The sequence below is a fragment of the Penicillium chermesinum genome (genome assembly GCF_028974085.1).
Source record: "Penicillium chermesinum strain IBT 19713 chromosome Unknown utg000002l:1.0-5270490.0:1.0-5274688.0, whole genome shotgun sequence".
Taxonomy (NCBI): Eukaryota; Fungi; Ascomycota; class Eurotiomycetes; order Eurotiales; family Aspergillaceae; genus Penicillium; species Penicillium chermesinum.
The window spans coordinates 4,723,933-4,738,252 of record NW_026695312.1 but is presented as its reverse complement, the minus strand read 5'-3'; the positions used below and the strand labels follow the sequence as shown (position 1 = coordinate 4,738,252).

At 50.3% G+C, this 14,320-nt stretch overlaps 6 protein-coding genes across 6 annotated transcripts; 4 read left to right on the top strand and 2 right to left on the bottom strand.

The window, feature by feature from the left end:
* Nucleotides 1–125: 125 nt before the first annotated feature.
* Nucleotides 126–3,808, bottom strand: N7468_002661 (WW domain protein; the record flags this gene model as incomplete). The annotated part of the gene is made up of 3 exons (XM_058471958.1): nucleotides 126–674; nucleotides 729–1,335; nucleotides 1,386–3,808. The coding sequence occupies 3 exons, from the start codon at nucleotides 3,806–3,808 to the stop codon at nucleotides 126–128; spliced, it is 3,579 nt and encodes a 1,192-aa protein (XP_058335099.1).
* A 708-nt stretch (nucleotides 3,809–4,516) lies between these two features.
* N7468_002660 (ATP11 family protein) lies at nucleotides 4,517–5,633 on the top strand (the record flags this gene model as incomplete). Its single annotated transcript, XM_058471957.1, has 2 exons — nucleotides 4,517–4,692; nucleotides 4,763–5,633. The coding sequence occupies 2 exons, from the start codon at nucleotides 4,517–4,519 to the stop codon at nucleotides 5,631–5,633; spliced, it is 1,047 nt and encodes a 348-aa protein (XP_058335098.1).
* Nucleotides 5,634–5,911: 278 nt separating this feature from the next.
* On the bottom strand, nucleotides 5,912–7,178 carry N7468_002659 (SDR family oxidoreductase; the record flags this gene model as incomplete). The annotated part of the gene is made up of 7 exons (XM_058471956.1): nucleotides 5,912–5,933; nucleotides 5,987–6,068; nucleotides 6,121–6,271; nucleotides 6,327–6,526; nucleotides 6,586–6,749; nucleotides 6,809–7,067; nucleotides 7,124–7,178. 7 exons carry the CDS (start codon nucleotides 7,176–7,178, stop codon nucleotides 5,912–5,914), a joined length of 933 nt encoding a protein of 310 aa, XP_058335097.1.
* Nucleotides 7,179–7,787: 609 nt separating this feature from the next.
* Nucleotides 7,788–8,395, top strand: N7468_002658 (uncharacterized protein; the record flags this gene model as incomplete). The annotated part of the gene is made up of 2 exons (XM_058471955.1): nucleotides 7,788–7,847; nucleotides 7,901–8,395. 2 exons carry the CDS (start codon nucleotides 7,788–7,790, stop codon nucleotides 8,393–8,395), a joined length of 555 nt encoding a protein of 184 aa, XP_058335096.1.
* A 3,328-nt stretch (nucleotides 8,396–11,723) lies between these two features.
* N7468_002657 (uncharacterized protein) lies at nucleotides 11,724–11,969 on the top strand (the record flags this gene model as incomplete). The annotated part of the gene is made up of 1 exon (XM_058471954.1): nucleotides 11,724–11,969. One exon carries the CDS (start codon nucleotides 11,724–11,726, stop codon nucleotides 11,967–11,969), a length of 246 nt encoding a protein of 81 aa, XP_058335095.1.
* A 361-nt stretch (nucleotides 11,970–12,330) lies between these two features.
* N7468_002656 (uncharacterized protein) lies at nucleotides 12,331–13,029 on the top strand (the record flags this gene model as incomplete). The annotated part of the gene is made up of 1 exon (XM_058471953.1): nucleotides 12,331–13,029. One exon carries the CDS (start codon nucleotides 12,331–12,333, stop codon nucleotides 13,027–13,029), a length of 699 nt encoding a protein of 232 aa, XP_058335094.1.
* Nucleotides 13,030–14,320: the final 1,291 nt, after the last annotated feature.

The window sequence follows — 14,320 nt, the reverse complement described above, 5'->3', positions numbered from 1 at the left end:
ATCAATGCTTGAAAAACTATGCAACGTGAAAGAAAAAGGGTGGCTCGCTCAAGGGATAAAGTAAACTCATAGCAGAATTGAAAGCAGAGAGGGGTGAAGGTAGAAACAAATCTTAATCACTAATATCACCGACCGTGATCCAAACTGGGCACGATGACCGGGCCGTATTTGACGACGTTCGCATATGCACTTTCACCTTGAACCATGAAGTCGGCAGCCAAGCTGAGTTTGCTCTTTTGACCCTGGTTCACTGGAGACTGAGCAAATGGATGAGCTGACACAACATCTGGGTCGTAGGCCACAATAGCCACGTAGTTCCGTCGTGCCATCAGCTTGCGATGCTCACGAGGTTGTCCATTGATATCGGTCTGGAAGATCTCCATCATGTCTTCTTTGGTATCAGTCGGCTGTCCCGATGAGCGTTGACCATTGGCAGGGACGTAAAGAGGCTTTGTGTTGCTATGCAACATCTTAACCACGTACGAAGGCGGCGGGGTATTCACAACGGGCGAGGCAATCAATTGATACATGGTTTTGTGATCGGACGGCTGGGCGGGGTCATGCACGAGACCAGCACCACACACATTGACCGCTCCAGAGAGAAAGGTCATACGGATGGACTTCTGGTGGGAGATACCTTGCAAGGTACGAATGAGATATGTGCGTTCGATATCCTAATACGATTAGAAGACTGGTTGTAGTATTGGGAATCTCGGTTCAAAACATACCTTTGAGTCATGGGTCCACTGGTCTCGGAGTTCATCCATGAGGTCAAATTCGCCGAAAGGGCTCAAGATGCCACCCATGAGTCCGGATTTACCCACTGCACGCTTGACTGAATCAAATCCGGATCCAACAAACTCCTTGGCTCCAACTACACCAGCGACGGAACTGGTCACCTTTCCGAGTAAGTTATAGGTACCGGTAACCGCCCGCTTGCCGGTAGCAACGGTCTGGGCGATATGCTCTGCTGTTTCCAGCCGGGGATAGATTAGTGGAACAGATATCATCCAGATACAATGCTGCACGCTTGGCGGGAGCATGACAATTTTCGGGAAGAGCCCTTGATAAGTTGGACCAGCCATGACCTGATGAGGGTTACGCTCTGAGCGGCAGTCAGGACCGACAACCACAAGACCGGGGCCCATGTATTTCACAAAGTGCCAGCCTGTACCAGTAATCGTGAAGAGATCCATATCATTGCTGACATTCCGAAGGATATCAAGGGTAGTATGATGTTGGAAAAGCAGGTACATTTCGATACCAATGCGGCCAATGTTTTTGAACATGTTGGAGAACTGCATGTGATCCGGGTAGGACCCGAATCCGTCAAATCTGGGGCTTTGTTAGCGAGCATCAGTAGCATCGTCAGCAGCAAGACATACATATCGTGATCATCTATTTGACAGATGTAAGGAATTTGTGCAAACGCCTCTCTCAAGTAAGGCTGATCAAAGTGGCTTGTGTAATAATGAAAGTATGCATGGGAAACATCTTGTTGGTTTGCTGCCGTCCATGGAGCATCCTTTCTTGCCTCTTTTCCGCGGATGGCCAGCCACTGCTTGAGACAAGGGATCTCCTTCCACATGCGGTCAGCGTAGATTTGACCTCCAAGAGAGAGTTGCGTATGGAAACCTCCAATCTCGTTGTGCTTTTGCATGATATCCTTCCACATGAAGCCGACACCGCCAAGTCGCGAGCGCTCATTGGCATTGACATTGATGGAGAAGTCATTGCCTGAAGTTGCAATGAAACGCCAATTAGTCTCGTGTCGTCCAGCGACCAGAAACTCGTAGCGAGTGCAACCGAGGTGAGAAGTAATGGCGTAAGTCCACTTGGCAGGTCCTGCTTCATCCATTTGAATATCAATTTCATACTTGTAGAAGGTCCAACGCTGATGAGCAGCAATATTGACCGCTTTCAGCTGCCTTGGGTTGGGAGAAAGATCCACGCTTTGATGCATATGAATGGTCGGAGGCTGTGCAGCATCAGTCACCAAAAGGATAGAGCCAAGCCATATTCCACGATCGATGTCCATGTTTGTATAACGCAGGTAAGGCCCAAAATAGACACCATTCGTCGGAGCAGTCTTGTAGATTTCCACGCCACTGGTGGGAGGTGGCCCTGTAAACCCAGTCATGGGAGACGCGAGACTCTCGAATCCGGGTGTCAAAGGCACACCAGGGGAAGCCAAGGGTTTACTGAAGACCGATAGTCCAGGAGATGCCATGGGATGGCTGCTATAGACGCTGCCAACAGGAGACATGGGGGCCTCGTTAAGATTAAGCGGGGTAGGCCCCTTTGGAAATTCCCACTGGGTCGATTGCGTGGGCAAATGGATGTAGTAATACTGCCCAGAGCTCGGATCCAGATGAGCCATCCAACCCTCAGGAAGCGGCGGGGGAGATGCTGGTGGAGCTCCAGAGGGCCCTGGGGAAGTGACCGTCATCTGAGTCGCCTGCTGAGCGACTGGATGATCGTTGACCGGACGGTCAGAGAGCGTATAACCCGTCTGAGGTCGTTGCTGTGGTGGGTCATTGGCAAAGGCAGGGTGGTCTGACACAGTCGGTGCAGGAGAGCTGCTAACACCAGGTTGAGCTTGGTTAGCCATCGCGGGATGGCCAGCCGGAGAGGCTGTGGCAGCGGCACCGGCGGCGGCACTTCCACTCGGTTTCTCATTTGGATAACTGTTTGCAGGTGTGGACCCAGAAACGCTAGAGTAAGCAGGTGGAGGTGAAGAACTGATCCGCATTCGGTCCATATCCTGCTCTAAAGCATTGGATGGGATCCTCTGGGGCTGCTGCTGTTGCTGAGCCTGTGGCTGTGGCTGCGGCTGTAGTTGTGGTTGTACTAACTGAGACTGAGGAGGCGGCGGGCTGCTATACGCTGGGTGAACAGGGCCTGGAGGTGGGCTACTAACAACTTCTGCGCCTTGGTATACAGTTGGGGGTCCATGGGGCTGGGTCCCTGGCTGTTCTGTTGGCGTCCATGGTCTCTGGACTGGCTGTTGTCCAGAATACTGCTCGGCTCGCCGTTGGGCGGCAGAGCCTTGGGACTGCATGCCAGCCAACGTCCCAGTCCCGGCGATTCCCGCTGCAGCATACCGGGCTTCAATGTCCGAGCTCGGCTGTTGGCCTGGTCCAACAACAGGTGTCTCTGGTGGCGGGGGAGATCCCCGTTGGGCACGAGTAGTTGAGGTAGAGGCAGTTGAGCTGATGCGATTCAGTCCAGATGAATCCTGCGGTGGTTGGAGGTTGGCGGAAGGCCGAGGCGTAGCAGAGGGTCGAGGGGTGGAGCTCTGGGGAGGTGGATAGTACTGTTGACGATAATCATAATGACCTGCATTTGATGTCGTCGCGTTGGAGGCCGGAGCCGGAGGGGCTGGATAGGGCCTGGCAGCTAATGTTTCTCGATCTGGAACATCGGCGGGGGATTCGGGCAGCGGTCTTGGTGCAGCACCTCGACGTTCCGCTAGTGTCGCGACTCGCGGCTCACGACTTTCGCGTGGGCGCAAAGCCGCGGGGTAGTTAGCGGGGCTCACTGAGCTGGTCCCGGCGGGCGGCGATCCATATCTATAGGGATCCGTTGGACGGTTGTCATTGGCACTCGAAGTACGCGGTTGAGGGCGAGCTCTATCATCGGGGTACGGCAATGGGGCATTTGGTGGACTCGGTGCTGAAGTAGGGGATGCTGAGTCTCGTTTACTGATTCTCAAAGGACCGACCACGGGCGACTCGTCTGGAGTGTTGGAAGAGTTGAAAAACATCTCCCCATCAGGGTGGATGCCACGACTCTCGCCGGGGTTCATTTCTGCGCAGTCTGAGAAAATTATTCAGGAGATGCAGGACAAAGCCACGATATTTTATCAGGTAAGGCAGGCGCTAAGCGCCCAGTCCAAGTTGCTGTGATGGTCCTTCTAACATCAGGCGGGGCGTCGTGATACGGGGCTATGATTCGTTGTGAGAAGGTATGGTGCTTGATTGGTGGTGGGGTAGCACACTAGACTGGCGCTTCTGTTGCAGAAGTAATTGGCCGCAGCCTATCCGGTCCAAGGATTTGCAGGGTTGGGCTCTCATCTTCAGGGGTTAAACTCTACTTCCAATGACAGGCTAACCCCATCAAAGTATAGTTATAAGGGAATGAAAGACCACGACCATAATTTCATGCCTCTCTGAAGGATGTGACTTGCAGTGAGACTGTTCCACGATATTTGGAGATGCTCTATATTGAGTTTTGTAGATGGCCGCGGAATCATCAACACAAAACATTAGATAGCTCGAGTCACACTCTGCCAATGTCGCTGCCTAGAAACAACCAGCTCCACTGCGCCACATATAGAACATAGTGGGGAAGTCTTGAGGGGAGAGTGAACAAGATGTAGTGTGTACTCGAAACGGGTTTACATTTTCCCCGATCTGGGAGGCAGGTGACTACGGTCATGTGACTGAGCGATCTTGCCGCAGTCCAGACCAGACCAAACGTCCGAAAGAAACTCCAAAGTATCTTTCACTTCAAAATGGCCTCAGTTAGATTCCAGGGCTTCCGGTCTGTCCTGCGAGGCCAGTCCCCCCTTCTTCGCTCTCAACAGCGCCGTTGGGCGCAGGTCCACGACGTACGATTCCTCGCTTCTCATCATGACCCGAAGCATGTGCTGGACAAATATCGCGCCAAGCTGGATGCGAAGGCCAAAGAGTGAGTGCGGCGATTCTGACTATTTTGAATATCTTCGGACAAATTGATTAAAAGATCTTCCTTCACCCAGAGAGGGTCATGACTCAGTCGAGTCTCTCAAAAAAGCATACAGTGACAAGATTCAAGACCTCCGCCGCAAAGCCTCAACAGTAGCCACTCCAGAGCTGGGTTCGCCCCTGTCCTCATCGACCGTCCCAAGCACCCCACCGGCGTTTCACCCTCCCCCGCCACCGACTGAATCTCCTACAGCAAAAGCTGCACGAAAAGTTTCCGGCAAAGCCAACCCCATCAGCCCGCTTAGCGCATACTTGGACGTCGAGAAAATCCGCGAGCTTCCACCAAAGGAGATCGAAGCACTGTGGCGACTAAGACACGCAAACAATCCCACTTATATCAGCGCTGTTATCCCTCTTGATACCTACAAGCGCATTTTCTCTGCCGCTCGCCAAAATCCGCAGTTCATTCTTCCTCTTCCTCGACAGCAGGCCGCCCAGGAACAAGTTGGAGAACAAAGCGCAGAGGCTGCGGCGGGTCAGACCTCTGCAGATATTCATTTCCTCCAATGGGCCTTCCACCCTCCCGCAGAAGAGTCACCACGGCCGTCCAGCGAGACCGCAAATAACCACACATCCACCGTGATTTTCACCCACCTTGGAGCTTACAAGCTGCATGGAGCCTATGCTCAGCCGCATACGACCGTAACACATTACTTGGATCTTGCTGATGACAAGGGCTTGGTTCTGATGCATGGTCAAGTTGTGCCTGACCGCGGTGTGTCTACTTCCGAGGCTACCTGGCTCGTTAGCTGCGTCCAACGATTCTACGACTTTGAAGGTCAAGCAAGCGGTCGCAAGGGGGAATTACTTCGTATGTTTAACCGAGGTGATGCTGAAAACTTCAAGGTGGAGGAGCTCCTTCAAGAGACGGAGAAGATCCATTAAGCGATCATCTGGATCCACAATTATTGGATGTAATTCATGGTAGACTTTTAGACCTTTGACCCTATAAATCTGTAAGATATATTTTCGTTGAAAGAGTTCAATTTGGAGCCTCAGTGATACTTGGGTTAAGCAATGTACATAATTTATTTCCTCTCATCTCGAGTTCTAATCACGATCGATTGATTCAAAGCGAAATATGTAGGTGGAAATGTCGTTACATTGGTACTATCCTTGCCAGTATATTAAGGTCAAGTGTGAAAAAAATGTCGGAGAAAAAACTAGAACTCGCGAGATTTGTTTCTATTTCGTCACCCTCAAAGCTTCGACTTCTTTTTTCCAGTAACGTTGGCAACCTCTTCCCCGACAAGAGGAAATCCGGGTACTTTAGGTTACCAGTGCCTGACCCAGAAGAGGTGCGCCAGTTTGCGCCATCAACTAAATCTTGTCAGTGGCTGTCTATTATAAATATCATGAATGGACAACATACCGACTAGTGTTTGACCAGTGACATAGCTTCCTGAGTCTGAGAACAGATAGACAGTTGCATCGGCGATATCGCGCACATGACCGATGCGGCCTAGCGGTTGCGAATTGATATAGTCGGCCTTGGTATCGGAGGGGAGAAGGCGCTCCAGCCCCTGTCCAGCTAGTTAGAATCAGATCCTCGTGATTATAGTTGGAGATAAGACATACTTCCGTTTGTGCGATAGGCCCCGGTGCAATGATGTTAGACGTCACACCTCGCGGACCGTATTCAATAGCGATCGAATTTGACAACGCGTCAATGCCGGCTTTCGCAACGCCCACGTGGGCCTGGAAAGGAGTGCCGCGATAGTGGAGAGTTGCACTGACGAAGATAATACGACCTCCAGTTCCAATAGGGGACGGTTCAACTGTATTAAAATCAGCATACCCCGTCGATCGAATGGAAGACAGCTAATCAGCTACTCACGGGAGTCCGAGTCAATGCGGTGCTTCGTTCCCGAGGCGACCAGGTGAGGAAGCGTTGCCTTGAGGGTGTTATATGACCCCAGAACGTCGATGTCCATGACGGACTTGAAAGCGTTGACGGATAATTGCTCAATGGAGGCCAAGAAGTTACCTGCTGCGCCAGCACTGCATGCAGAAATTAGCAAATTTTCCAAGCACCATAAGATATAGCGATGCGAGCGTACATGACGAAGTCGATCGCACCAAGCTCCTTAACACAGCGATCCGCGGCGTCCTTCAGGCTGTCATATTTGCGAACATCCACGGCGCCGATCCCAATGACCTTTGCACCCGCTCGGACAGTGGCAATGTCCTTGGCCGCACGTTCGGTCTTCTCGACATTGCGACCGATGATACAGGCATTTGCGCCTAAGTGAACCAACGCGCGGACTTGGCCACTGCAGATGGTGCCAGCGCCGCCAGTACAGAAGACCACCTTATTTGCTGCCAGGGGCGTTAGCTCGGTCGGACTGGATCGAACGGACTCCAGGGCTGCCTACCGAAGATGCCATCTTTCCAGACGTTGCTTATGTATTGAGAAGTAGGGACTGACATTGTGGGGCTTGAAGAAGTGTCAAGAACGTCCCCCGCAATGTTATGTAGAAAGTAATCGACCGTACGGACACGGAGTTCCAGACTTGCGCGGTAACCCCGTCGCGTTATCCCCACCGTCTTCGGGCCTCGGCTGCTCTTTTTCTGGATGACTGGATTTCACGCGCTTAAAATATTCACCAGGAGTCAGCTCCACCGTGGCTAGTGCGGCGGCATAGCTAAGCTCGAATTAAGGTGCGCAGGTGTCCATTCATAGCTCAATGAGTTTTATCCATGATCTTCAAATATGGATGACCAATGTGACCGAGGACCTAGCACAGAATAGCTGAATACTTGCACACCTGTCATGGTAACACCCTCACTGATAACTAATTCCTTCCTAGCCTTGTGTAGCTCAGTGCAATCCAGGTTCCCGACATAATTATCATTCTTTTACTCCTAAGCTGGGGTTGTGCTGGCTGACAACGAGCATGAGAATACGAGCATGCTGATTGGCCCGCGCTGGCCTCTGGCGTCACCTACGCTCGGCGTCAATTTCCATGAATCTTCGCGCCATCCTCTTCGACCGCCCTGAGATTTCCCAAACAGAACCGAGCTTTACAGAGCATCGCAATGGCCTGCCCTCTCACAATCTCCAAGTTCGTCGGAACAGTCTCCTTGGGATTGCTCACTGTAAACACCGCGAATGATTACCACCTGTGGCGCCTGAGCTAACATCTCACCAGGGCGTTTCTTACGCGACGTCTACCATCACCATCCCATCTCTCAAACTCCTTCCTTCCGCTGGCACTGCTTCTCGATCCCTCAATGAAGTGAAACGGCTTAGTCGTAAGCATGCGATGCGTCTTTCTGGGGTCGCAAATGGATTGCTCCTCTTCGCCTATACCCTTTCTCCGCCCCGACGAAAGCATCCATTCCTGATTTGGATGGTGGTATTCTCATCGTCGAGCGCTTTAGCCACCGACTACTGGTTCAATCGATCCCTCGGTTTCCAGGAATGGGCTCTCGAAACCATTCGCGACACAATCGGCCTATCACTCGGACGCGCATCGGGCCGGAAAGACGAGGATCTCGTCGTCGTTGAGGCGGAGGAGGACATCAACGGAGAAGCGGTGCGTCTCGATATGGACCGGGAAGGCCGTCTCCAGTACGTTCGATCCTTGATTGCTGGAGTGGCGTTTTCGATCGGGGTTGTTGGCCTCTGGGGAGATCGGCGTTGAGGCAGCTCGTCTCCAGCCTTCTAATGCTTGAACGAAATATAGCCTGTTGCATGCTTTACTGAATTTACAATCGCTTTGTTCATTTCCTGGCGCTACAACGGAGCTGATGATTACTCGTATTGCCTCACAGAACGAGCTGCCCAAATACCGGCTCGAACAAGCCCAAAGTGCTCTCGCAGATCTGCTGAGAGGATTTGTTTGATTCTTCTTCTCTATTATTCTCCTTATTATACATGTACATTAAACAAGAAAAAGCTATATATCCCCAATCATGACCTTGATCATACCTGGTTCATTTTGTAGGAATCCTCTTCACAGCCGTGCTACTGCATGCGGACCAATGGGTATAGACAGCCCTAATCAATCCATAGTTAATTCTCCCGCACGGGGCCTTTGTAATGCGTCTCCATTTGCCCAAAGTTGGGTGTAGTCTATAAACCCCATTACTGTAGGCCACATAAGTTCGCAGACCCGTCAAATTAGCGCAAGATGCGAGACTACGCGACCTGTGATGGTTATAGATAGATCTCTGTCTAGCCTAAACCTAAAAAGCCGACCCCTAGCTCACACCCTATTGATAGGGCCAATGGTGCCCCACTGAAAGGTAGCCCGTTGGTGGGTTGAACTGGGCTCTGTAAGGCTCAGTTTCGGGCTATGCAGTGGTCTGGTTATGGAGCTGCAGCTCTGAGAAACATGATCCATATGTTTTAATTTGACCTACATTTCTTTTTCGGAGCAAAGCATCATCTCATCATCACCCTGTCAATATCTGACCAACAGATTTCTTTCCCTCGGATCAGTTTGCCAGGGTCGGATTCGGTTGAAGTATCATATTCATCGTCCGCAAGACCAAACAAGCCATTCTCAAACCCATCTTTCGACACCGCATCTGGGCCAGTTGAGAGTATTCTCTACAGTATCCATAGTGGGAGCTTACTTATATAAAGCCACTAAACCTATTTATCCGGAGTGCTAAGTAAAACCAGACTCTACCAGTACGGCTCGGGAGCTGTGAAAACCTGATATGGGATCCTTGCAGCTTGTCTTCAGGATTTTTGAGTTGTTGCAGATGGTCCTAGTCTTGACCCATGGGAGTCTTTATTGCTTCCCAGTTCATTCCTTTTCGACCTTGAAACTTCGAACCCCGTTCTCTTCGAGAGATATATGGTGCCGCCGCAACCATGACTGTGGGGCTCATAAGCCCCGTAGGCCATCTAGTTCGGGCGCTCTCGGTGTGGATTTCAGCGTGCGCGGCCTTACTATCCCCCAGGAAACAATATCTTACCCACCCGTAGCCAACCCATTGGAGATATGCGGCGGAACGACGCTATTCTAACAACTATTGATCCTGGAAACGGCGACTCGCGTTGATTCCCAGAGCTCGCAGCCTTAGTCTACTAGTATCCTAGCTATATTCAACTATTCAACTGGTGCTACATTTAGGGTTCCTAGTTTTAGTTCAATTCTCCGAGGGATATCGTCAAGCTATTTGTGGATTAGAGTGAAACATGAGATCTGTAGTAAAGTCTGAGCAAGATCCTTGGCATGTCTGTTAAATCTTGACAATCTTAAATGATCTCTACCTCACGATTCCAGAATCCTCTAACGCGACAATGAAGGTTGAGTGTGTTATCAAGATGCTTTTGTCTTCAGAATGGCCGGTAATCGTTCCCCGTACTGGCGCTAGGATGACCCGCACACCTACTATGAGCAATTCTTCCGACCGTAATGTAGTATACTAGTAGGAGATTACAGACTCTTGCTGAACACATCTCAGAAGGTAGGTTGGGTTTGAATGATGAGGTGAAAAATAGCCAATCCTCCATACAACCTTCAATCGGACCTCCGGAGACTACCTAACTAATAACCAGGAGTAGTGACTAGTGAATCTCAATTATAGGGCACCATTAACAGATATCAACTACTCGCTTCTTTGGTGTACGCCCTGGATGGCTCAACGGCAGTGACTTTTTGGAGCCCACCAAATCCCCCACCTCCCCGGAGGAAAATTGGGTAGTCGACCGGCGCTGCCGTCGGTTCCTCCTGCTTAGTGGACCGAGTAAATGATGGGTGGGATACAAGCAAGGTCCAAGATCCCCATGACCTTGTCAACACAAGACAGCTTCTCGAGTAGCAAAGGAAAGTGCTCAAGGATCAAGACGTCGGATATATCGGTTATCCCACAATGATTTCGTTCTTGTGTAATTTACCCGGCCCTGGCAATGCCGAAGTGATGCGATCAGTCTTGCGTTTCTTGGACCACCGGTGATGAGGAATATTTTTTTTTCTTTACCCTGACATTTTTCAAACGCCACCAAAGACTAACTACTGTAGTACGTGGATACATGGATGGGGCAGGGTGTAGCTTGCGAGTTGGGGAACAGCTCGGGTCTAGCCAAGGACCACGCTACTCGGCTGATGTGGCCGTCGTGGACTTCGCTCTTTCGGGTAAAGCGCCCTTTCGCCCAGGGAACTCGTGGCCGAAACATCCAGAGATCAACCGATCCATCTCTCTGCTGGATTATTGGCTCTGCGCCATTAGATGACAATCTGTTACCAAACGCAAAAGCTAGGGTCGTATTTCCTTCGTGTAGTTCGCCAGCACAGTGCGGACAACGGAGGCGAATGCCAGTATAGACAAAAAAAAAAGAAAAAAAAAAAAGCCCCAGAGTGGGTGAGCACCCAACTAGGTCATCAGACGAGAGGAGAAACACAGCCAAGGTCAGTCTATCGAGCGCCACAGGCCCATTATCTGATCAGATATGGAGATAATCACGATATTCAATCAGCGGATCTTGGTCCATATGATCCGAGAATTCCACTTGCTTTGGGATTGGAAGAAGCCGGATCTTTCCTTTCGCTCGTAAAGTATACAGTAAGTTGCGAAGCCGGTGCAACAGCTCCACCCTCCGATTAACTTTCCTGCCCCTTACACCAAGACGTACTCGTCTGTATTTGTAGTTCTTCCGGGAGGTCCATATGTATTGCCTCGTATGTATTTTACATGATAATTTCAGTCGTGTATAGTATTTACCTGTAGATTCAACACATCTGATACTTCTGTAGCCCGTGTTTGCCGTCGAGGACGAGTAAATCAGCTTGGTGCCATCGACAATGTCAAGAATACAGACCCAGTTTCCTTTCTTTTGGTCCCGGAGCCAATTTTCGACCAGTTTAAAGATGCTAATTTCAGTATTATGACGATCTGGAATTTTGAGCTGATCTGCGCTATCCCGGAAACTTTGTGCGGATCGGAACTCGTTACTCGCGTGGACCTAGGATATGTACCCACGTCGCTGAATGAGATCAGTTTTTATAAGAGTACTCAATGCCCAGCTACGACTTCCTTTTGACTTATAAGCAATGGACCAGGACTAGTCGCACTGCACTCACCCAACGCCGCCTAGGCCGACCGGCCCTATTCTCAATCCTGGAACTGAGCTTTTCTCCTGAATTCGATCAAGTAGAATTTTGCGACTGTCAGAGTCTCGATCGCGCGGGAATGGGAGAGTTGACTGAGACCTCGTCGGGGTTTCTGGTCGCTCTCGGGGGATGGGTGGAGAACGGACATTAGTTAGGCCGCCTTTCAATGCCCAGGTGAAGTCATGTTCTTTTCCTGGCTGACCCGGCAGATGGAACTGCGCACAATTTCTCGGTTTCCGTATCTGAATTCACTTCTTTAATTGCCTGGGCAGGCTACAGATAATTCAATGTCGTTCTCATTCTCTTCCCGAGTCTTCAGAAGCTCAACGTACCTGTTCAGCACTCCTAAGAGAACACCCTCTAGCATTACCCCTTTTTCTACGTGCTGCACTAGACAAACTGTCTTCGCTTCACGGTTGGAGAAAATACTACATCCGGGCACCAAGCCAAGGACTCAACGCTTTACCAGGGAGAGATCAATACCTCGGCCATTTTCGTCCACATCAGCAAACATGGTCATCGAAGACTCCAAAAGAACCCCATGGCTTCCAATGAGCTACAATACGGCTGACCTTATTGAGAGAAATTTGGAGACGGACGGGTTCCGTTACTGGGGTATTACCATATACCGAACCACCTACAAGAACGACGCGGACTGGGCGAAATTCCTTGATCGGTTCATGGGTAGTGTCCGCACAGAACTGGAATCCGACGATGGGCTCGATATGTTAGATTCCTTTCGGCCTGTTGTGATGGAAGACGCACGCCGCTTTGATAGGGCCACGCCTAACCAAATACGGGATGCTTTCAAGGAATGGGCGAGGGTGGCTTGCGAGATAGAGCAAGGAGTACCATATAAACGTGCAGAGTGGGCATATTCGGGCCGGTATCGACTATGTATCATGGTTGACGAGGAGGCATTACAGTCTGTGTTGGATATACCAATCGAGGACTTGGAAGCGTATAATACTACTGGATTTGTGATTCTTATCAATGGGAGGTGGTCTCCAGAGTGGGACCCCGAAGGGATGGCTGAAGGAGAGGGGCCAGACGATGGATACGAGCCAGCGTACGGCTGTACGTTGAACGAGGTTGGCTGGATGAAGGTTCGGTATGAGGAGGCGCAGACTGCAGCCTCCTCACGCATGACTGGTGATTGGGATTGGAGCTTGGAGTATCGACGGCCACCAGCCATTGGTTTTCACTTTTGAGCGGAGACCGGTCCCAGCGCTCAAGCGATGGATTTTCTGAAGAATCACGTATATTACTGATAATGCTATATCTCTACTCTGGCTAATCTTCTCTTTACCTGTCGAGGTACTATTCTGGTCTTGGTGCAGGTCTATGAGACTCTGACCCAGATGGTGTAGACGAAATCTACCTGGGCAAATACTGACAATCCGACCCAATCACCAGATTCCACTCTAAGCGTCGTACAGTTGCGCAGATGTTACTTCAAACGCACTCTTGACCGCCGCGCACAAGTCCCCAGAAAAAATCGTGTAATATTCGTTAGACGCGATGCCGGTCTGTGTAGGCGGATCAGCTGAGCTACTCGCCGCGGCCCTGGGACCCTGACAAATTAGGCAAATACGAGGCTTTGACTCGTATATGCTGTAGATCTTGCCTGTGGTGTCGTGTTTTATGGTGACATGGAGGCCTGGGATATCGCATAACATGATAAACGCTTCATTAGATGGAATATGGGCCCGAAGCTAGCTCAGCATCAATCTAAATGTCTCAGTCAATGAGTATCCGTATAGTCATTGATGGCTTTTCCTCACTTGTCTATTTTTAGAAGAAAGAGGTCCACGCTGGCAGCTGGTTCTTTACTGCTATGGAATTAACACCAGTACCTTCAAAGCGTTCATCAATGTCCTACACATTCAACCACAGGATCAAAACTATGTTGGCTACATATACAAGGAAGGTGGACCTTCGCCAACTATTTCCTCGGAGCTAGGTGAGAGGCAGATTACTGACGGTGTCCTTTCATAGTTGGGTAACCAGGGGACATACAGGAGAGTCCGAACCCATATAACGAGCAATTCAGAGTGGTAAGCATCATAATCACCATCGTTGTTGAAAGAAGTGTGAGTCATCACCCTAAAGCAGAAGATGCCAATACGGATCGTATTAGCATGGAGCTGACAGGCTGAGTATCGTGATTAGGAGGTTCATGGCTAGATTAGTCTATGAAGATAAGAAGTCACTATTTGCAGCACAGGTGCCGAGCAAGCCCCCACATACAGACCTAGACATAGGAGCAGAAGGGAAATGGCAGATGGTCTGATCTTCGAAGGCCTCGCAAGCTCTAGCGTTTGACTTATTTACATTTCCCCTGAAAAACTTTCCCAGGGAAATTCTAGTTCCCGTGGATCGCCAATACAGTCACAAGACGAGGCGCTGTATTTTAATGAAAGTAACCCACGGTATCGAGACTGCCACAGGGATATTGTTATTCCGTGTAAGTTGCTAATATAGCTTAGTGCCTCTTGGCAA